The sequence below is a fragment of the Triturus cristatus genome, chromosome 4_2, assembly GCF_964204655.1.
Source record: "Triturus cristatus chromosome 4_2, aTriCri1.1, whole genome shotgun sequence".
NCBI lineage: Eukaryota > Metazoa > Chordata > Amphibia > Caudata > Salamandridae > Triturus > Triturus cristatus.
Genome location: NC_140586.1, coordinates 504,814,231 through 504,838,020, shown reverse-complemented (window position 1 = coordinate 504,838,020; position 23,790 = coordinate 504,814,231). Strand labels below are relative to the sequence as shown.

At 40.2% G+C, this 23,790-nt stretch overlaps 1 protein-coding gene across 1 annotated transcript in view; it reads left to right on the top strand.

Annotated features, from left to right (window-relative positions):
• The first annotated feature begins 8,125 nt into the window (after positions 1–8,125).
• The window catches only part of LOC146834619 (vitellogenin-A2-like), a 70,517-nt gene continuing 54,852 nt past the window's right edge, over positions 8,126–23,790 (top strand). The window contains exons 1-10 of the mRNA XM_085602094.1: positions 8,126–8,173; positions 8,446–8,466; positions 8,591–8,742; positions 10,339–10,590; positions 13,112–13,273; positions 13,362–13,510; positions 15,700–15,850; positions 22,796–22,953; positions 23,041–23,206; positions 23,665–23,790. Of these exons, the coding sequence (XP_085458220.1) occupies positions 8,134–8,173; positions 8,446–8,466; positions 8,591–8,742; positions 10,339–10,590; positions 13,112–13,273; positions 13,362–13,510; positions 15,700–15,850; positions 22,796–22,953; positions 23,041–23,206; positions 23,665–23,790 (1,377 nt within the window). The 5' untranslated portion in view covers positions 8,126–8,133. The remainder of the gene's footprint in view (positions 8,174–8,445; positions 8,467–8,590; positions 8,743–10,338; positions 10,591–13,111; positions 13,274–13,361; positions 13,511–15,699; positions 15,851–22,795; positions 22,954–23,040; positions 23,207–23,664) is intronic.

Here is a 23,790-nt window from a genome sequence, read left to right as displayed (position 1 = left end):
ACCCGAAGGATTTGCTGAATGCGGGAGCCCGAGATCCAGGGGTCAGTCATAAAAAACAACCCCCTCATCCGCGTAAAGCGCAACGCGATCCGATTGTTACCCCAGCCAATCAAAGCTCCTGAACGCCGGGTCCCCACCGACCCATGCCACCAGAGATTCCACCGCAAGGGCGAAGAGAAGAGGAGACAGGGGGCAGCCCTGTCATGTCCCTCTACCGATGGAGAAGTAGGGAGAGGGGTGGCCTGCAATGCGAACAGAGGCCATAGGTTCAGTATAAAGTAGGCGTGTGTATGCTAAGAAACGTGGCCTAAAGTTGACTGCTCCTAGAAGTTGGAATATGTACTCCTAACTGAGGGAGTCAAAGGCCTTATCGATGTCAGCCAAGAGTAAGGCCACAGGGCAGCCCAGTGCCGGGGCCTTGGCCATAGCATTGTGAATGCGTCAGATGTTATGCCGAGTGGCCCGATGCCGTATAAACCTCAACTGGTCCCAGTGGACCAAGTCCTGAATACAAGGATGCATGTGGTCCGCAAGAACCTTCCCTAGCACCTTAGATTCAAAATTAATGAGGGAAATAGGTCAATAAGAGGACAGTTCTTCCGGTGGACGACCAGGCTTTAAAAAGTGGCCAATTTCAGCTTGCCGCTAGTCACGAGGTAGAATGTGCTGTTTAAGAGCTTTGTGAATCACGTCTAGTAGGTGCGGGCCTAATACGGTGGTGTGAGATCAAAGAAACTCAGTGGGGAACCCATTAGGTCCTGGGGCTCGGCCAGGTCGCATCGCGTGCTGTGCAGTCACTAATTCATCAACTGTGATAGGGGCGTCCAACTGACCCCACATCTGATCAGAGAACTGCCGAGAGGGAATGTCCAGCAGGAAGTCAGTGATCACGTCGCTCAAGACCTGGTCCTTCCGGGTCTATAGCTCAGAAAAACGCCGTACGAATTCTTGCACCATTCCACCCATAGAGGTATACAGGACACCATCCCTACCCCTGAAGACTGGAACCGTGGTCGGGCCTGTCTTGCCTGACAAAGTCTATGTAGCATTTTGCTGGATTTATACCCCCACTGATAAATACAATATTGGGATGCCTGCCAGATTTCTTTTGCCTCCTCTGTGAGATGTTGAGTGAGCTGCTGTTGCGCAAGCAGCAGGTTCCTACATAGAATCGGAGTAGGCGCATTTGTGTATTGCGCCTCCAAAGAAAGGCACTGGGTCTCTAGGTAATTTCTTTGGGGGAGTGCCTGCATTTATCATGGGTCCTATAACTGATGTCCACCGCCTAATAGTGGGTTTCAGGGCCTCCCATAGGGTCACCTTGGAGGGAACAGAGTCCGTATTTAGGGTAAAGTACTCTTGGATTGCTGTATTTAGACATTTTTGATAATCTGGGGCACATAAATACCATGGGGACATCCACCATCTTAGTGGGGGCCTGTGAACCTAAAAAACGAGTGTCACTGAGACCGGAGAGTGATCAGACCTGGCCATGTATAAGTTTAGCAGTCCCACAGGAGCCCCTGGTGAATCCCTCATGGTACACCGGAATCAGAATCGCGCCAGGCAAGGGGACTTATTGCCCAGAAGGTGTGTCTCTTGCAGTAACAGGACGTCAGCCCTGTAGCTCTTGGCTCACCCAAGTATGACCCCCCTCTTAACCTTACTTAGGAGTCCACGTACGTTCCATGTTACCACTGTTAGTTCGCCCAAATGGCAGACCGTTATGTGAGATGCCATCTACCTAGTCTGGGTCTAACAACACTGATCTGCCTAGTGGGGTATGGGAGACGTGTCTGCACATGTAAACGATATGAATTTTTAAAGAATAAACTCTTTCTAGTTCTTAAAAACATATATTGCCACTTTGGGATATCACATCTGGTTCGCATGACCGGGAAAAAGTTTGAGGCCAACCGTGATGGACCCCTGTTCGGATACACTAAGCAGGAGACCCAGGTCAAAAAGTTACCTTCACACAAAGTCATTTTTCTGGAGCTTTTTCCCTCAACGTCGAGCAAGGCACGTCGTCAGGGCGGATTTGGTGCAGGTTCGACAGCTTGACTTTCTGTGAGGCCCTGGTCAAATCCTGGAAGTCTGGAGCTCTGCAGCTTTCATTGGGACAAACCCGAAGTCTAGTCTGGTTGAAAGTAGCCGGCTAGACTCTCAATGTCGGGTCAGTCACCTTATGGAACTTTTTCCAAAAGTTGCTCCAAATTTCTCAAATTTATTGAACTTCTTCCTGAAGTTTCTCCTGAGGGTTCAAAGTGTCCAAAACACAAATTCAAGGGCCTGGAATCTCCTAGATGGTCCTTGAAATGTCTGCCTACAATTCCCACATTTCACCTAGTCAAATCCTTAAAAGTCCACTTGATGCACTCCAAGATGGGGACGTTTGGTAGAGATGATGCAGTTGGGCTCTGTTAACCTGTAGCTTGCAGGGAGTCCACTCCTTAGACTTTCAGAGGCAGGCAAGGTCCTTGTAGTGCTGAGTCCCACAGTGTGCAGCAGAAGCAGTCTTGGTGAGTAGAGTCTTCTTGGTGCAGGCAAGGGAGTCAGCAAGGCAGTCCTTTTTCTTCTTGTCTCTTCAGGCCGCAGATCTGAAGAGTTATGTAGCTCTCCTATATGTATCCATGCTTTCTGGGCGTCAAACGGGGGGCACCCTTGACCAATGGGATGCAGGGTGCCACGTAGATGTATGACCACTTTCTCCAAAGTGTGGCGTAGTCCTATGCCAGGAAGCATAATTCTTTCAAAATCCAGCCTGGAGAAGTTCTCTCCAGAGGAGCTGGATCAGGCCAACCCAACCTACTTGTGTGGCTAATTTTCTAAAAGACTCTCTTTCCAACCCTGTCACTACTGTAATTACAGACGCTCCTGTGTGGATGAAAAAGCAGGATGTGGGGGTCGGCCTGTGCTATCTTAAAGTGACAATCTACCATTGAAGTACAGTTTGGCGACCCCTCACCCCCTTCCTGCTATCTGCTCTGCAGCGTGTACTTCTCTGCTCAGCGGAAACCTAGTGTGTTCTCTTAGAGGACACATCACACCTCATCAGGCAGCACTGGCACAGCCTGGGAGCAGGCTGGCAAATCAGGAGAGAGCAGCTGTAAAGCTGCACTTTGGCTGGCTGCTTATAATTACAAGGCACCCTACCGCTGGAGCACCTAGGGGAGACTTAAGGGGTGACGTGTAAAAATAAGGTAGTTTAAGACTTTGGAAGTACCTTTAAATCCAAAGTCGAATTTGCTCATAATTTCATTTTAAAAGCAGCCTGCAAGGCAAGGCTGGCTTTTAAAATGACAGGCGGCACCATAGTAGCGCACAATCCAGTGCAGGAAATCTACTGGGCCTTTAAACCTCCCTGCCCTAATAAATACTAGTGTCTTATTGATAGTTTGAATCCCCCTTGCCTTATTATCTACTAGGGACTTATAGGGGGTCTGTCATTTCCAATTGTAATAATACCAAGTTACCATGTACTTTTAACACAGAGCGCAGGCTCTGGGTCTCGTTAGCAGAGCCCAGGGCACAGTCAGAATGAAAAACCTAGCATCTGGTGGTCAAAATGGGGGCAATGAGTAGGGTCAGGCACGGCAAACAGGTTCTGATTCCTCACATCAAAAATTTGTGTTGTCAAGTTTTTTTCATGCACACACATGCCTTAACATGAAGAATAGTCAGAATTGAGCGGAATATGTACACTCACATTGCATTGCAGCCATACATTGGTGCATTTACTATATGGTGTAGTATTGGGTGGCAAATAAGTGATGCAGTGTGGACCATCTGATGGATATAAGGGTTGTCGATTTTGTAAATCTAATATGCCAGTGTGAGTAGCAGACTTATCAAGAGAGAGGGGTTAAGAAAATATAACAAAGAACGTGTTGCATGCACCAGAGTCAAATCTCATTAGAGGGGCCCCGAAAAACAGATGTCATTTTTCCACTCCAGTATGCCTCCATTGTGATGTAGTACTAGAGCTTGCCATGCTCCTTCTGCTTTGGAAGAAAGAGCTTTGATCAAATGAGTGCACCTGTCTGTTTTGGACTGATACTTCCAATGTACTGAAACAGCTGCATACTTAATAAGAGGAAAGACTGTATAAGTCATTTCACTTTGGTATCTATTCCATTGACTAGCAATGGGTTCCCTTATTGAACTTATTATGTGCTAACCTGGAATTAGGAGCAGTTAGAGATATGCTGTTTAGATTCAAATTACTTGTCATTTAAAATCCTCTTTAATGGTACAGTCAGATTTTAAGTCACAATTCTGAAAATACCACTTTTAGAACTTTTCATGCCCCAACCATTTTTGCCTTGCGCCAGTGCCCTGACAGAAGGCAAAAATTACTGTGAATGGCTCAATTTTTAGGGTTTATGTAATCCTCCCAGCCAGTGACACAAAGGGGACCAAGTGTGGACAGGATAGACCATCCTACCAGGATGGCTGGGGGTGGAGCTCTACCTTCTCAAGATGTTTTTCAAGACTTTTTGCGGAAGGTTACCCAAGATCAGTCCCAATACACCCCTTGTATCCTACCTGTACTCCACCATGGTGGGACTTAACATTTGACTTTGACCTGGTGTCACATGACCAGATACTCGATTTGATCTTTTAGGCTTTAGATTTCAATAAAATGTCTAACTCCGGGTTGTCCTGATTCATTTTAGTGTCATTTATTTTTCTAAATTCACGTGGTATTTTTCTTGTGTTTTCACTTTATTACTTCTGGGGTGCTGCATAAATGCTTTACACGTTGCCTATAACTTGAGCCTCACTGCGTTTGTGTCAAGCTACCTGAGGGTTAAGCGCAGATTAATATAGTGACTTTTTGGGGTTTACCAAAGTTTATTATTTGGGCAGGCTTAAACTTAAATCACTCTCACCTAATAACCCAAATTCTTAAAGTCAGGCAATCTGTGGCTGTGTGGGTTGAATTATCACCCTTATGTCTATGTCTTAACAGTATCAGTTCTGCACGATAGTTACATCTATCCGTAGTCAGAACTAAAACTTGACATTCTAAAGCTGGTAGTAGGAATAAACCTGATCAAACATAGAGACATAAAAACATCTGAGCTTTTAGAGAACTCAAGCTGGTCATGATAGATTGATGATATTTCTCTACTGGTCTACTGGCTGCAGATCAGTAAGTGTTGTGGGGTTTTAGTTTCACCTTTTATCACATAACAGGTGAAATGACTTCAGTCAGACTTGATTCTTCAGGTTCCTTTTGAAGAAGTAGACAATAAAGTGCATGCTTGAGCAAGAGAGGATCATTCCCCTATTCTGAAAGGAGAGGTGAGGAGTAGACATTTTAAATCAGAAAAGGGGTTGCACCAGACAACAACACTACATAGGCCTGAATTAGACCTCATTGGTAGGACCCATAAGCCACCATGGAGATCGCTATGTTTCATTCACAAAGCCTATTCCTGTATAAAAGGAGATAGTGTGGGTTTAAAAGCTGATCCACTGTCTGTAACTTTGCTCCCTTCCAACATCTCTACACCCTGCCCCACTTTCTGATCATGATTGCTTCTTAGACCCTCTACACCAAAACTCTTCCAACACTCAACTGCCTTGAGGCTTTCCCTAAAACTGTGCAACTTTGCCTGAACTTGCACCAAGACCGATAATAGTGGACTTCCCCTCCTAAATGGGTAACCATGTTCAGTACCAAATTTAGAAAGTTTTTGCATCAGGTATGCATTACTTTTTTAATGCAGACCCCAGGCCAAATCTTTGTTGTTATTTGCAAACCAACACAAATTGTTTTTTGCATCGGTTTGTAAGAAAAAGTAACGCAAATCAGAGTGAAGCGCTGCTCTGTGATGCTCTGCCTCAAGGGGATGTCCCATGGGTGGTACATGGCCGTTCCCATGCTACCCCCCATGATTTTTTATATAAAACCCTATCTACTAACAATAGTAGACCGGGTTCAGGGGCAAAAATGAACACCACTTGAAAACAGTTGTTAAATGTAGAAACTTTTCATTTCTCCCTTCCTTTCCGACTTTGCACGTGTGCTGCACTTTATAGCATACATACAAAGTGGGGAAAGTTTTAAAAGTTCTAGAGGTATTACATTTTGTACTGGAAGGGAACCCTTCAAGTACAAAACCTATGCTAGACTCATGCCCACACCCTTGACCTATGGCAGAAAGGTGTGTGTGTGGTGCTCGGCAGCAAAGTTCTGCGCTGACACTAGGGCAAGGGGAGGAGAGGGCCAGATCTCTGTAGAAAGGGCACTCCCTTCTCTCTCCCTGTCTGCAATGCGTCGCAGCATGTTTGGCTGCTGAGCTTCTTTGGGTGACACTTTTTTAAATCTGAGTTTTCTCCCAGAGCATGTGGGTTAGTCATTGAACTAACAGCTGAAGGGTGCTCGCCCAATCAAGCCAATGGTTGACTGAAAGGCCCTTTCTGAAGGTTGTGTGTTGTCTGCTGACTTGAGGTCTGTTTCTCTCAAGGCTGTCTGTTTGCACACCTAAAACCTACTCTACACAAAATGCTCATGTGTTTGGGAAAGAAATGAACTGCTGGACATCACAGGCAGACTCATTTACAAAAGGCATGCTCCTGCTGCTGGAAATTTGACCTGTCAATACATCTCCTTAACTGCTCTGAATTGGGATTTACGGTTGGGGTGAGGGGAGTTTTATTGGATTAAAAAACGCAAAATCTATTCCACGTTCGGCTAATGTGGGTTGAATGCTTTAACCAGGTATTTTGCTGAACTCAATATACTGGTTTACCGCAGCACACCATACACAGTGAGACAGTTGCAGACATAAAAGGAATACAGATTGTCGCATAGGTATCGGCTACAAATGCACATGGCCAGAAACATTGCTGAAGTCAGAATGGAGGAAGGAAAAGCTAAAACGTTGGGTTCTGATGATGTTAGACATATATTTTGCATTCCTTGATCGAAACATATGGTGGAAAACAAATCTCGGAGGCCAATGACTATGTGTTCTTGCTTGTTGCTGCTTAGCTTTGTACTTGCAATTGAAAATCATGCCGATTTATAGCAACGTATTGCAAACTATTGCACGTGCAGGTTCAAATGCGTGCTTCCTACTGCATCCTGGATCTGATAGGTGCACTGGAACAGGTCATCAAAAGTCATAGTTTTTTTTTCTTTTACAAATATTTCGATGCAAAGCTCTCTCGATAAAAATGTGGCTTTTCAAACTGTGTACTTCAAAATGTTTCACAATTAGCAAAAATTTGCAGATTGCAAATAGTTTTCAATATATTTTTGTGGTTCACGCCAACATTATAATGAACTCAGCTCAATTAATAGAAGATGGTAGACCCCCGTCACTCTGCACTTTTTTACCATGAGTTTGTTACATTCTTATTATTATACAAAGCCCTCGGGATAATTCAACCTTCTTTTAAATTCTGGCATCACATTCTACAAAATCACATGTATTAATATTAATGGAAATGCACAGATTGGACCTCCATCCCGCATGTTCAATGTGTTAAGCTCATACTAAGACCTCTATGAAATAAATAATGCACAAATAAAATGCATTAAGTGATTGATTTTAGAGGTTCAGGACTTAGCGTTTTTCGTTTTTTTGTGCAAAACAATGCTAGTGACACGTTCGATAAATAGCTTGTATTTATTAAAACATCATGAAAAGCTTATACCGAAAACTGTTCTAGCGAAAAAACGCACCAGTGGATGACAACGTGTGACTTTGCACAACTCTTTGGATTCACTATCAGTTAGATAAGATCTCTCGGGTCGAGTCGGAATAACCAGAAAAAAGGTTACCTAGACCTTTCATAGATGTACAGTGGAAGCTGCCAACAATGTCCCTCCCATTAACAGACCATGAGGTGCTTTTATTTTCATGCATTTTGCCCAGTTATGAAAGTATTCACAAATATACATGGATGTTATAAAAGTTTTAAATAGCTTAAAACCATGCAATACCTAACGCACAACGCTCCAATCTATATTTCGATGCCTCACGATTTGAAAAAAATGTTTGTCCGCTGATAAGGAAATCGACCAGTCAGCGAAAATCACCTGAGTAGCCACACACTCCCCTTTTTCTGCTATAAAAGCAGCAGCACCCCGGGTCACCTCCATTCGCCGCCACCATGAGGGGAATCATCCTAGCCCTTCTGCTCGCCCTTGTGGGTAAGATGGCCCGTCTGCGCCTTTCATTGTGAAGATTTGGAAGGGTCTTGTTTGTTTATATTTTTTAATGTTTTGCATAACTCACCCAGATGGCTATTTTGGAGTGCTTGTGGGACAGGGGTGGATAGATAGTGGGGCAATAGGCAGACGTTTTTTGTAATTTAAATTGTTGTAATTGAATTGAATTCAATGTTATAAAATGTATCAGCCACACTGCATGAGTTCTGTTCTAAGCTGTTTCTCATCTGTCCACTTGATATTTCTCTCCACAGGCAGCGAGCAGCTCAACTATGGTATGTATTTTTTAATTATAAGTGTTTTTTATCTCATTGTATCTTATTGTGTTGATTGTGTAGTTTGGGTCTCAATGCTAGGACAACTGTTGGCCTCAGGGCTCATCTCTGTGTCTTCTTCCAGAACCCGTCTTCAGTGAAAGTAAGACCTATGTGTTCCAGTACGAGGCCATTATCCTGAATGGATTACCGGAGGCTGGCCTGGCCAGATCTGGGATGAAACTGAACTGCAAGGTGGAGATCAGTGGATTCGCACAGAAGGCCTATCTCCTCAAGGTAGGAAAGTACACAGAGTGAAGCACACACTGATGAGATGCAGCAAGGTGGGCACAGGCGCCAGCCCTCCACCAACCTCGGCATATTAGACACATGTAAGACTAGTCTGTAGATCAGGAAAGGCAGCTACTTCAGTTACTCCGCATTCAATAGCAATAGTATTTTTGAAAAATATATTTTATCCTGTTCATTTTATACATCGTTTTGTTTCAACTAACTCTTAAATAAAAGTGCACAACTCAGTGACTACTGTGCAAACAGAAAAATAAATCCTGGTTGGGACACTCAGCCTTTCAACATTCCGAGGTCAGTAAAATGAGTACCATTGATTTGGGTAGGGATAAACATCTGCTATTTAGCCTTTTAAAGGGAATTGTCAAAAAAAGTATACTAACCCTATTCTGAACCATTTCCTAAATACCTCCGAGTACCTAGACACAAACTAGACAGTCCATCTGGATAATGAAGCAATGAGAGAATTCTGAAATGTTTACATTTTATTCTGTCCATCGTTTTTTCAGTATGTTGTAGTTCTTTCTCTACAGTTCTCTTTCTATCATTTTCCATCCTATGTCCCTTCTTACTTTTCATTATTTTTGTACTTTTTCTGTCTATTCATCCCTATTTCTGTATTTTTCATCCACTTTCCTTCCTTCTTTCCATCTTCCTTTATGTCCAACCTTCCTTCTCTCATCCTTAATTGTCTTTTTCCTTCCTTCTTCATACATTCTTCGCGCCATCCATCCATCCACCCACCTGTGCATCCATCTCTACATCCATTTATTCATATCTCCAGCTAGCCAAGCAAACGTCTTTCTTTCCATCCATAACTGTATTTTTTGTCTCCATCCATTCATCATTCTCTACATTCATCCTTCTCTCATCCATCCATCATCCATCCTTCTCTCATCAACCCTTTTCTTGATTCATCCCTTCATCCTCTTATCCAGCCATTCATCCACCCACCCTCTCTCCATACATGTCTCTCCATTACTCCCTTTCATCATCCTTCATGCCTTCCACTGCAAGGGTTCATATTTATGAGCTTTTTGGAGACCAGATTCTCCAATCAGCATCGATGGAGCCATAAAAAACATGAATGAATCAATGAATAACGTTTAACCATGTGAAGAGCTAGGGGTGTCTCCTAGCACTACAAATGTGGAAAGTAGTAAACAGCATAATGTATCTTTATTTTTAACCTATTTTCATTAGCAGGTTTACAATTCAAGTCATGTGGAACGGGGTTTTTGCTGAGAAAGATATGAATCTCGAAAATTAATCAAAGTCAGATTTGGAACTGTGAATATAATCATATTTATAAAGCAAATCCTAAATTCCATAATGAAATATATGAAATTACAAATAGAGACTTGCTTAAATACGACTAACCCATGTGTGGCTGGGTATAGCTGAGTCTTATAACCTGGACCCACAGAATTTCCATGGTGTGATACACAGAGACAGGCTCTGTGATTGCAAATCTTGATAATCAATATACTACAGATGACATTGCAAACAAGACCCAATTCTATCTGATATGTTTGTCTATATTAGCCTACAGAGATCCTTCATAGAAATGTTATTCTTTTCCAGATCACTTCCCCTGAATTCAAAGAGTACAATGGCATCTGGCCCAAGGATCCATTCACTCGGTCCTCAAAGCTGACCCAGGTTCTTGCTGCTCAACTCAGCAAACCAGTGAAGTTTGAGTACAGCCATGGACGCATCGGAGCCATTTATGCCCCAGAAGCTGTTTCTGAAACTGTACTCAACATTTACAGAGGGATCATGAACATGCTTCAGGTCACCATCAAGAAGACGCAAAATGTATACGACTTGCAGGAGGTTAGTTTCAATAATTTCAAAATATAGTTATAGCAAAAGGTTGAGCCAATGATAATTCTACTTGACATATGTACATATAAATGGTATACCACCAAATTATGGAATCCGTCCAGTGAAGACAATTTATAGTTTCACCTAGGCTGGCTTCCTCTTAGATATACAAATAGCATTTACTGAACAAAATGAAGAGAGGGGATGAGTGGTGGGGTCCCCTTTGCTCTGCAGGGAGCAATACTGCACTCCTCATTCTCAGTGAGTCTCACAGTAGTATGCCAAAACTACACCCGTGCCCCAAATGTATCAGCTCTACACCTCCCACAGCTACCAGAACACTATTTAAAGATTAATTACTACATGGTGAACAACATACTATGTGGCCGGTTTAACAACACTTTCTGTGGGGGCAAAGTCACCATAAGTGACACAAATCAGTGCAGGGTGTTGATTTGGAACTTAATTTTCAGTACGCAGGAATGTTGTCTAAAATTAAACCAAAGTAGTTTCATGAGTTGCTTTGTGTTACTTTCTGTCCCATGCAACCACCCTTGGTGTTTAACGCACATGCTGTTCTACTAAAATTTGGAGACAGGGCTTGCTGCCAAATTAATATGCCTCCTCCAAGCAGATGCAAAGAAGGAGACACATTTTCTTTTCTCCCAACTTTTCTAATTATGCTTTTGGGCTGCACTGCCCAGGAGACAGAGTGGAAAAAGTCTAAGTATAATATTTTGTAAGGGAAGAGTATTCTTCCAATACAAAACCTATGCTAGACTCACTCAAACACCTGTGCACTATCGTGCAAAGGTGTGTGCATGCCAAAAGGTAGCCAAACTGAGCACCAGCACATATGACAAGAGCTGCAGCATCATAACTTAGCAGATATGATCCTACCCTCCTCTGTTCCTCTCACACAATGCTGCACAGCAACTTTGGTTGTGGCAGAGCACTACATGAGATATTAGACAATCTGTCCTTGCACTTTCTCCATACAACAAGGTCCATACATATTAGTACATTCTGTATCTTTTCTTAAGGATTTAAAATCCAACTATGTACCTAATCCATTTAATATTTTACATACATTTGTTTAGAGGTTTTATAGCATTTAGAAAAATACAAAGACTGAAACTACTATTAATGAAACACCGCAAAACAAGTTGAAAAAATGGTGGTACACTTACAGTACAACAATTGTAAGCCTTTCTGAAACCATGAGGATGAGCCCACCCATCAATGTATTACAGTTGTGGAGAAACATTTTGCAGATTGTGCCATACTTGACTTCTGGCTGGATTATGCACATTCAGTTAATCTTGATCTGCCTAGTTATCCATTAAATCATTGCTTCAAAACCAAGCATACATGTTAGTAAGAGGAATGGATTGGTTCTTTCACATTAGCCCACTTCCAATAGCCTTACATTGGCCATTATTTATAGTTTTCTGTACTATTTAGCTGCTATAAGATAGGCACCCCATACTAATTTGTAAAGTATTTCACCTACTCAACCAACAGAGTTTGAAAGTCTTCTCTCAAATTGCTCACTGTCGTTAGATTCAAACGTCCTCCCTAAATGAATTGTTTCTCTGTCCCACCTACTACTTTGTGCCCTTCAAGGTAAACTCACCTCTACACTTAGACAATTCACAAAGGCCCTAAAACCTTGACTCTTTCAAACAGTGTTCAGTTTATAAGGTTATGTCTACACCACAGTGACAAGAAAGCAGCAGACGCAGACGAGGAAGTGCTGAATGACTAAATACCAAAATAACGTAAAATAAACTTGCCACGGTGCTCCAGAGTGATGTGCGTACACCTACTTAGGTAGACTTAAAAAATAGCACAGACATCTATTTGTCATCTTGATGTGTTCTTAAAGGTTTAGTCTTCATGTATGTTCATTGAACCAATGGTACTAGTGCATCTGATTACAGTGGTGCACAGCAGATAAGTCCACGAGTCAAAACTTTGTATTCAGCTGACCTGGTGCTCAGGTGACCTAGAGAGACCTGGCAACTCTAACTTTGAGAAATGTGTTTCTTATGTTTGAGAAATGTGTTTCTTATATTAAGTGTTTCCATGCTCCAAAAGGTACTACTCAAGCACACTTGGAATGAACTAGGAATTGGTGTTTTAATGGGATCTGACATCAAAAGTAATTGCTTTAAAAGCTGAACTGGGGATTGCATATTTTGGATTCCAAGAATAACCATTGCAGAAACCCCAGACTGGGTGTGATACATTTATTTATAGCACTCACATGTCTAGAAGCAACATATTGTCCTGCCTTAAGTAGCAGTAAAATGACTGATAGAACCTCCAGCTAGACTTGAATGAGGAACCAATCTGTATCAGTGTCATAGTCTGCAGATCTGTAGGTTGAATCAATCAATGAATGCTGCATAAAAAGTTAATAATTCATAGAATTAAATATATATCTTTGGAATGTGTTTATATATGGACAAACCAATATCCAGAATGGAGCCCCAGATTTTTTTACTTTATCTGCTGATTTCCACAGTCTGGAGTCACCGGTGTGTGCCATACAAGATATGTGATCCAAGAAGACAAGAGGACAAACAGCATCATTGTTGTGAAATCCAGAGATCTGAACAACTGCCAGGATAAAGTGGAGAAGAACATTGGCATGGCTTACGTTGAGAAGTGTTCATCTTGTCAAAAGGTTTGACCTTGTCACATATCTCTACTTGAAATCAACACCGAATCTTAGGCCTTCACTACCAATGATAATTGTATGTTTTTTGCAATAGATTGTGAAGAATCTAAGAAGGGCTGCAACATATACTTACAAGATGAAGCCCAAAGATGATGGTGCACTGATCACTGAAGTGACCGCACGACAGGTGTATCAATTCTCCCCATTCTATGAACTCTATGGTGCAGCTGTAATGGAAGCCAGGTGGGTGCTTTTCACAGAATCAGTGGACTACCTGTATGCCACCTTGTGGATCATTGTGTATCATTCAGTATAGTTAAATATCATGTGTTTATAAAGAAGATAGGAGTGATAATGATGTCTATAGAAATTTCAACTTAAATTGAAGATTTTCAAGATATGTAGGCCAATAAAATCAAGTTAATAGCAACGAAAACAAGTGAACGCCTAAAATGAAAGTCCAAAAGTTGAAAAACACGTATATTTTGTCCCTTAAGGTCTTGGCTACTACAGAGTAATTACAATATCAATGTCCATGTTTCATCCACTGAAAATTGCTCTAGCACATGCTTCTTTTTGTCACTGGTAGTGAGAAGGCTACAGTGACCTCCACATTCATTGCATTTTCTCTTGATATGGAAATTGGTCAGTCGGTCACACAGCTTTATTCGATCTCTTTAAAATGGATCATAAAAGCACAAGTTATCTAAAAATTCCAACACAATATATACACATATATACACATTTAAACAAGAATTAAACAGTTGCAGTGATCCGGGTAAATTCATATAAAAAATGTTTATGAAAAAAGCTGTTCAGAATTAAAAACTAATTAATTAGTTGTTGCTACTAAGATGTCGTCCCACCTTTTTCCTCTTCCTAAGACAAGCCCACAAAAATGAGGCAACAGAACAGCATACAAAAGGATCCGGTAGAGTTTTAGCTGAATATATATTCTTAATTGCATCCAGTGGGCTGCCTCCCAACTTCCTAGCAAATCTTTTGACAGCGTTAACACTCCTTTGCATGCCCTGGGCTCTTGCTGCCACTAAATTAGACCATGAGTGGTCTTTATCAAAAAGCACTCCAAGGTATGAAAAGGAGTTGACTGTCTCGATTTTCTTGCCTGCCAGCTGGAAATGAGGATGTTTCTCACCTCTTGCGGCTCCAGATACAATTATAAATGATTTCGATTAATTGACCTTTATGTCAAGAGAGGCCATAAAGGCGGAGTAGGCTGGAAATTGGTCATGTTTAGTCCTGTCTTATCCTGTCTTATCCAACTCTTATGATGTATGCATAAAGTGTCAGTTGATTTTGGGAACCACAATTACCAATATCCCACACATGCTTAGGTAATATAGTTAACAGCTTATTGAGAGAGATATCCACATTAAGGCCCACAACTTTATTCATGAAATCTAGCACCTGGTTAGACTGTTTTTTTTAAATATCTAAATTATGTAAAAATTAACAATAAACTGCAAGAGGTGTTCAGCCATGTCAGTTTCAGTAGCCAAGTTATGGAATACACCAATCTCAGCAGTGGATAGCCAATATGCCTTGTAGAAAGATAAAACAAACTTGTACTCTCAGATACACATTGTGTTCTTTTGAAATTAGCGAGTGAACTGTATGGAACTATTTCGAAGTGTGAAACAAAGAGCCAATTGATATCCCTCGCCCTACCACTGGCATTTTGGTGAATTGACATCCATGGTGTTGTCTACAAACAGACATTAGCTGATTGCTGATTGTTCTTAAAGTACTTTGCTTTAACTTTCTTCTAGTGCAGGTCCCAGTGAATTTCTTACCTGGTTCTGCAAGTGTATAACTGTAACTTTTTAGTTTGATCTGCATCACCTCTTTATGTTGAGCTGCAACAGATAGATTAAATGAGAAGGATTTGTTTAGAGGTTCAATGTGTTCAGCGGTTCCAGTTCTAGGACATCTTTCACAAACAGAAGCTGTGCATAGAAACTAACAGAAAAAGAGAATCCACATCTTCAGATCAATAATCCATTCTAATGAAGTGAAGTCATACACCATCATCCTTGAAATTTAGACTAAGAACTTGCCCCTATACATATCTACCATGCAAATGATGAGGGGATCGAGACTAATGCCACCATTAAGCAGAGTCACTTCTGCCCCCTTGGCTTTAAACCAATAATATCAGCAGTGAAACACAATATTTTCAGTGAAATGTTCATTTTTCTATTTAAATATGTGCATAGACAAAGCTAAGAACAGTGCAAGGATTTTCAGTGCCCCAAGAAAAATAGCATTTTTGCTTTCTGGAGAGATTCACAATCAATGAAAAAGGGACATAGGTGGTACATTGGTCCTCTGTCTAACTCACTTTATGCAAGCTCTATCCCTTGACAAGGCAAATTGGAAAGTCATACATTTTCTTTTCACCTTTATTTCAGACAAGTGCTCACTTTTGTGGAAACCAAAAGCAATCGAGTGAGTGCTCCTGAGACTGAGCTCCAAAACCGTGGTGGTCTTCAGTACCAGTTTGCTTCTGAAATGTTCCAGATGCCAATTCAGTTACTGAAGATAAGGAGTCCTGAGACTCAAGTAGGTAACTCAGTGTGAACATCCAATTGTCACATACATTTATTGGAATGTTAATAAAAATATTTTGAAGCCTATTCTCAAACATATTTTCAACAGTAAAGATAGGTTTAAGGGTGAAAATACCACATTTACAATTACCCTGAATATACAAAGTGATTCTTGGCATAAATGCATTAATTACTGTGGATTTCTCCTCCACTATTGTGGAGACATCTGCAGGGGTAAATTCCACTCAAGGGGCTGAAAATGTATTTTCAAAGGTGTGGTTTGCCATTGAATTTTGGAATAAGTACAATCTTAAACTTAACATTTGTGGTCATTCCTAAAATTAGACTCAATCTCTCCCCACCATGGAAATGGCTAGAGAATACTCCAACAAAGGACTGGAGCAATTCCCACTCCAGGATTTGAAGCAACTCCCTTTTCAGCATTGGAATTGTAAAGGACCATACACCCCAGATGTACTAGGGATTTAAGGAAAGAACTTTCTCCAAGGGGAAAAATGTTTTACCTAAAGAAAAAAGATTTGCATTTGCACAGCTGGCTCCATTCCTTGTTTGTAGAGTTTTATTCTATATGGAACTCCACAACGGGGAAGAGGAGTACCTGGTACATGGTACATGACATTACCAGTAGTATGTTGAGAAACCTATGCCTGGCACAGCTTTCCAGGAATACTTATATATAAATAGGAAAATATGTACAAGTATGCTCAGGCAGAGGTGTAAATATCTGCCTGTACTTTTATATTAATTGTCCGAAATTGTCTCCTTTGATTGTAGTGGATTGCTAGTTGTAGTTATTTATTCTAGCTTTGCTTAATAAAATGATATATAATATTTACAACATTCAGTTTTGCAATTTCACAGAAATGTAAAAAACTGAAGTTACTATCATCTAACTCATTAGTATGTGCCAGAATTTAAACTTCTAACAAGGCGATCACAATTATGTTGAGTAGTCCGTGCCTATTTTACTGAGACATCTTTCCGCCACATTCAGTCCATCTCTCTACCCCATACACAAGGACAACAGAAACTATCACATAGTCAGATCTTTAATTTGTTTCCCGATTTTGCAAGCACAGCTGTTTTTACAAATTTAATACTAACTTCTTACAGTTTTTGGGAAAGCTTTAATAACTCAGAGGTATATAAACATCCTGAAATTTCCAAGGATCTCTTTTCGGAATAACAAATAACTGTAACACGAGAATTATTCTGAATCACAGTACCACATGAACCTAGAGAATTTTTTTTACTTGTGTTGTCAGTTTATACTCATATGTAGACAATGCGCAGGTACAGATGGAAGCACACAACACTCCATCAAGTGCTTTAACAAATTCTTGGCTGAGGTAGATGTTTGGATAATACAAAGCTGACTCTTTCGAAATGTCTCCAAAATCCAGGTCAATTTGTAGCCCACTTTCCTGTGCTCTGGAAAATATACCGCCATTATAGCCACTGAATCTATCACATCATCAACCAGTTCACAAAACAAAGTAAAGATCAAAACCTCTTGTTAAGTTGCTAGAAACTAATTTTGCTCTACAACTTAACTCAAGTGTAATAAGTCGATAGATGCTACTCCTTAAAAGAAACCCCAGGTTTACTGAATCCACCAACATAGTGCACAGCTTGGTCCAACAGCCTGTTCCCTCCGTTCAGTCGTTTGTTTTCCTCATTCTACATAAGAATCATGGGAAAGAGAACACTGAAAGCAGAAGTTGTCTCTCAGCAGTGCAAAGGGAAACAAACCCAAAAAGAAAACAAAACTTATAGTTGCTACTAACATAAAGAACAAAACAATGGAAGATAACTTTTACCTTACTAGCACCTTATAACTCAATACCATCACACACCAGAAAAATTACAAACACATTATGTCCTTACATAATCTTTGAAGCTTGAAGGTTTACTTCTATAATATGAGCTATTAGTATCAGCCACAAATCTGGGAATAGTAAGATTATTACAATAACTTTTTCTATCACAGTATTTTTGTGAATCTGACTGAGGTGATGGAATTCCAGATTATCCACCCAGCAAACACAATCAGACCCACACATTGCCAAACATTTTTCTTATCTTTATTGTTTCTCTTTGGTCCCATGTAACTTCATCGTCCCTTAGGTGTCCAACCAGGTCTTTTTACAAACACCAACTCCCCTACACTCCCTTCTCTGTCACATAGTCTATGTTTAAGATCAAATCCCCTCTTATATTTTCTTTGGTAATCCCCCACCATGCATGAGCAATAACTCCCTCCTTCCACATCACTTTTACATTTCAACCAATATTGGTTGAGTTTCAATCCTGTGAACCTGCCTTTAAGACATTGTTGGAAGTGTTGCAATGAGCCCACCGTTTGACTCACAGTATATCCTTGAATGATACCATCATCTCTAATGCACACCCCCTAATCAAACAATTCATACTTTCTAGAAGACCACTTGTTGAGGAGAATACAAAGCAGTGCGATACGGTGTGATGGCAAGATCATCTCACAATTCTTTCATCTCTCAAGATAAAAACTGGACATCATTAGCTGCTATTAAGGTCTTAAATATTTCCTCAGATGCAATCACACTTTTCAAATATGCAAGCACACTCCTGGTTGTTATCAAACTCACACAACAAGCAGTGCCCCATTTTAAAGAATAGTCTGCTAATACCAAATCTTTCTCCAAGTGGCAACAACTCAAATTTACCAATTATATCCAACCCCAGTTTGCTCCAGAGTTCATCTGGAACCTCCAACCGGGCAGTTCTCACAGAACTAGATTTGTCAATACTTGCGAATTACAGACAGTCTCTGACAACGCACTCAGTTTGTCTGTCCAGACATGGCCACCAATACTGCTCTCACACACTGGCTTTAGTTTTCCCCAAATGTCCCTTATAAGCCAATTTTTTTTTTTTTTTTTTAAAGATTTTATTGTGCACAAAAAGGGTTACAAACACGGGCCTACAACCACCAGGGCCGGCCGCTAGTAGTCGAACCTTATAAGCAAAATTGATGACTTGTCTCCACAGTGCAACTGGGAGGATTAACGGTTTCCTCTGGTACAGCTCCACATCCAAAATGTTCAATTCCTCCCTCACATTCAAAAAGGCTTTGGCCTCCTCAGACATTGATGTAATTTTGCGCCATCCTGTGACCACAAAGAGCAACACTTTATTTTTCACATCATAGCGTGCTTCAGCTAATTTCCATTATGACTTATTAACAGATGACACCTTGACCTACATCTCAGGCAAATCAGTATCAGACAAAACTGATCTGTCTACAGGGAACCTGTATAGACAGTCAGCTGGAACATTCATTGCTCCTAGAAGGTACTCCACTTTGAAATTAAATTCAACTATAATTCCACCTATCATTTGATACATGGGCTGGTGTTGTCAATATTCCTGCACACTAACAAGTGGACCAAAGGTCTCTGATCATTCTCAATAAACACTCCAAACCCCACACAATTTTTTTTTTTAAAGTGATGTACAGCCCACATGCAAGCTAGATCACCGAATACCACTCTTCAGCTACATTGAGTGATTTCAAGGCAAATGCAACCACTCTTGCTTCACCATATACCACTTGAGACAACACTGCTCCCAGAACTTTTAAGCTGGTGTCAGTGGTCAGAATACTTTTTTCATCACATAAAAATGCCCCAATGTAGGCATATTTGCAATTTCATTCTTTATACTTGCATAAGCTTCTTCACAATCCTTAGTCCATTCAAAACTCCTTGCGAGCCACAAACACAGAAGCTAACTTTTCTGAAGCTTGTATTTCTTCAATTATCCCCATTTGCAGTAACCTGTTTAATTCCTCCTGCAACAGTTATAACATGAGTTTGGGTACCCATCTTACTTTATTCACAACAGGCATAGCAATTTTTTATGATACTCCTATGCTGAAATGTAGTTAGCAACACAAGCAAATCCTTAAACTCTTTAACAAAATCTTTAACAATCCCTTTATAATCACCAATGGTGGCAACCAAAAGTTCTTGATCTGGAGAATTAGGATTAAGGGAATCCCTAAATCTCTTTGGTGATGGTACCAAAGCAAATTGTCACCACGTTAGGCAACATAAACAGTACTTACAGTCTCCCTACCCTTAAAGTAAAATCTTTTAACTGAGATATATTCTCACTTCCAAAAATGTCTTTCCAATTCGTATAGCCCACCAGAGTAAACAGCGAACCAAAATCTGCCCAAAACACTAGTTTTTCTCCACCCATCTCCACCACGCACTCTGACATGGTAATGCACCCCACTCCATCAATCTTTCCATCCATTTGTTTAACTCCCTTTATAAAAGGTGTTCCCCGAAGAACAGCACTTTGGTTCATCTCAGGCACATCAGTTATATACTTTGGCGTTTTGGCACATGCGAGCAAAATGTCCCCTTTTCCCACAATGTCTGCATGTGACACTCTAAGCATAACAATTGGGACTATTGGAGAGGTGATTGGGATTGCCAAATTTAAAGCATTTACATTTAGAGTCCTTCCCTATATTAGGATGAGCTTTGAAAGAATCTGTCAGTATCTTCTGCATAGTTGACTTGTTAATGTCAAGATTATCTCTTTCTCTGTCCAAGATATTAACCCTGTCAAGAGTGTGTGTTATATTGTTAAACATTTCCTTGATCTAACCATAAATATGTTCCATCCCTTTCACAATGTCCACAGCTTCTTTAAGAGAGGGAATTCTGCCCAACAGTTTTTCTTGAACTCTGATTTTGTTGGTTCATCGCACCAATTGAGCTCTGATCAGAAAATCTGTTGCATCTAGAAACTCACACATTCTGGCAAAGCTTTTTAGAGATACCACAAAGTTCCTAAACTTTTCATATTTGGCTTGAGCTCTTGTGAAATATTCCTGTCATGCCATGACTACATTTATGTTCGAATCACATCCTTGTTGCCAAAAATATAATTCCAAGTATGCATAACTTTAAAAGAAACTCAAAGTTTATTAAATCCACTCAAACATTGCACTGCGGGTATAAAAGTATCCCCCCTCACTTCAGTTGTTCGTAACCCACATTCAAAATAAGCATCATCGGAAAGAGAATACGGAAAACAGAACTCTAAGATTACCACACAGTGTCTAAACCCAGTTACCGTTTAAAAGTGCTATTTAAGAGCATCTGCCAGTTATATATCAATTGCAAATGTGGCTTTAATTTGCCCCTTATCATTCCAAATGTGTGTGATCCTATTGTAACTTACAAAGACCTTTACAGTCTTTAAGCTTCAGATGATCAAAGACTGTGGAGCAATGCATTGATCAGAAGGAAAACCTATCAATTGAACCACAGGATGCTCCTTAGCATCCAGGCAAGCATAGTGTTGCTTTCTGAAGTCAGATTAATGTGACCAAAGCCTCCAAAGCACTTAAGTGTTTGAATTTGAGGACAAATTACAGATACATGTGGAAAAGACAGCTCCCACTCAACTAAATATATTACATTTTTGTTGACCATTAATCAGGGTATATGTGAGCAACACAGGAGAAAACATAATAGAGAAGAATCTTTGGACAGTAAGAGGTTTCACTTTTTCTGTAGATCTAATTATCAATATTTTCACTTGACAAACACATGCTTCAGTAATTCTCAGTTATGAAGCACATTTATGGCACGCCCTAAAGCACTGTGGAAGCCAGCAGACCACGCAGTCTTCAGCAAAAAAGTTCAACAAATTGCTCTTACCTTTTATCAATTGAAAACAAGTATATCTAACATGACCTGATGTCATAGAAGCCATTGATTTCCTAGAGTTTAACAATATGCACTTTCTTTGATAATGCTGTTTTGCAATAAAGTTATTCTGAGATATGGTTCCCCTATACTTTCGACATTGGATGTATCTGTAGCCCTTCAAAGGTCACTCATTGAAACCTCTACAGTGGTTACGAGAAGAGAAAGAAATAAACAAATGTTACTGCCCATCTCTTAATCAGCCCTCTACACTAGTATGAACATATCATGTCATATTTAAATACTGAAAAAGTACACATTTCCTTGACTTCTCCTAAAAATACATGTAAATAAAGAACCGTCCATAAAACAATTTATAAATAATAGTTATAAAATGCAAGCAGGTTATCACTGTTAAGATCAGTTGCAAGCTTTTGTAACATATAAAAGTATTCCATAAGTTATATGTTTTCATTATTCCCACTAAACCAACGGCAAGAATACAAAATGCACATAGGGTTTTCTACACTCAATTTTTGCTGAACGAAGATGCACAAATTCAAATCTATGGAACTATAACAGACAAAAGAATTGTTTTCGCCTCTGCAACTATTACTTTTTGCAAAGTTTAAAACATGTAACTTCATTGGTCATCCAAATTTAGAATCACATGCATACACTAAAGTTTAATTATGTTTGCAAACTGCTCTAAAAGGTTTACAAATGTTCCTGAAAATTTTAATTAGTTCACATACTTTGACTAGTGAACATTGGATCTACCTCATTTAAGGCTTTCTTCAAAAGGGTTTCAATAAAGAATTGTTGCTGTGGAATAAGTTCAATCTTTCACATGTAGGTGTGATAAAATGAGGAAATTGGCAAACATTTTAAAATATCTTCAATTGTTCGATGTTTTGTCTTTTTCAGGTTGGTTTTATGTTATAAATGTTATGTGTTGCATATGTCCCTGGATGTCTCAAGAATTCTTCCGTAATACATTCTACTGAACTGGAAATTACCCAACTTTAAAGCTTTAGAGAGCTTATCTAAGGGAGTGGGCAGAAATAATTAGCTTTAGAAACTTAAACCTTCCAAGTTAAGTATCAATTCCCTGCATCCTGGTTCCTGAAAGTTTGTTTATATAGTATGTTTCATGTTCTATTTCTGAGTTATTGATTGTAAACACATTATATCATTTCTACTAAGTGTTTCACATTTTGTGATAGGTTGCAGAAACCCTGCAGCACTTAGTGCAGAATAACCAACAGCAGGTACATGCCGATGCTCCAGCTAGATTCCTACAGCTCACCCAGATTCTACGTGCTGCAAGCTATGAAAACATCCAAGCTATATGGAAGCAGTTTGCCGACAGACCTCAGTACAGGTGATTTGTTTTCATGATGTCACACCAATGGCTTGTGTCAATTGGGTTGTATCTGTGTAACTCAATGCATTGGTATGTTACATGCAGGCGCTGGCTTCTGAACGCCATCCCAGCAGTGGGAACCATTGATGCCCTGAAGGTTATCAAGCAGAACATCCACAACCAGGAACTGAGCCCCTGGGAGGCAGCACAGGCTGCCACTCTAGCTGTCCAGTTTGCCAAAGCAGATCACCAGACCTTACAAGTAGCTCAAGTAAGAATGGCACTCTTCATAGGTATTTTTTGCAAATAAAATTTCCAAAATACTGCAATTTCTAATTATGACAATAAGCCCTAACTGCATGCCACCATGGTCACTTAAAATTCCACACTCTTCTGCTTTATGCTATTTTGCACAACAAAATCATTTTTTGTATTTTTGTTCTGCTGTGCTACCCTCTCAATTCTATTATACACCCATTTCACAACAGTCTCACCAATATTATCTTGGGTGCATAGACTTTACCTTGTAGCTCAACAAATGTCATGTATTTTGAGTATGTTATTGTAACATCATTTACAAAATGGTTGCTTTGTGGACTTGCAAAACATATATAATACAACTCACTGAGGCATTTCTGAAAATGTAGTAAACATTTCAAGAACATCAGTGGTGTATAAAATAAACATACTCTCTATGCCAATGTTTGACCTCTGTCCGTGACCTTGCAGGATTTAGTGAAAGTGGCAGAACATCAGAAATCCTCTATCATCTATAAGGCTGTGATCCTGGCTTATGGGTCAATGGTGAATAAATATTGCGGTGCCCACTCCTCTTGTCCTGAGGAAGCCCTATCC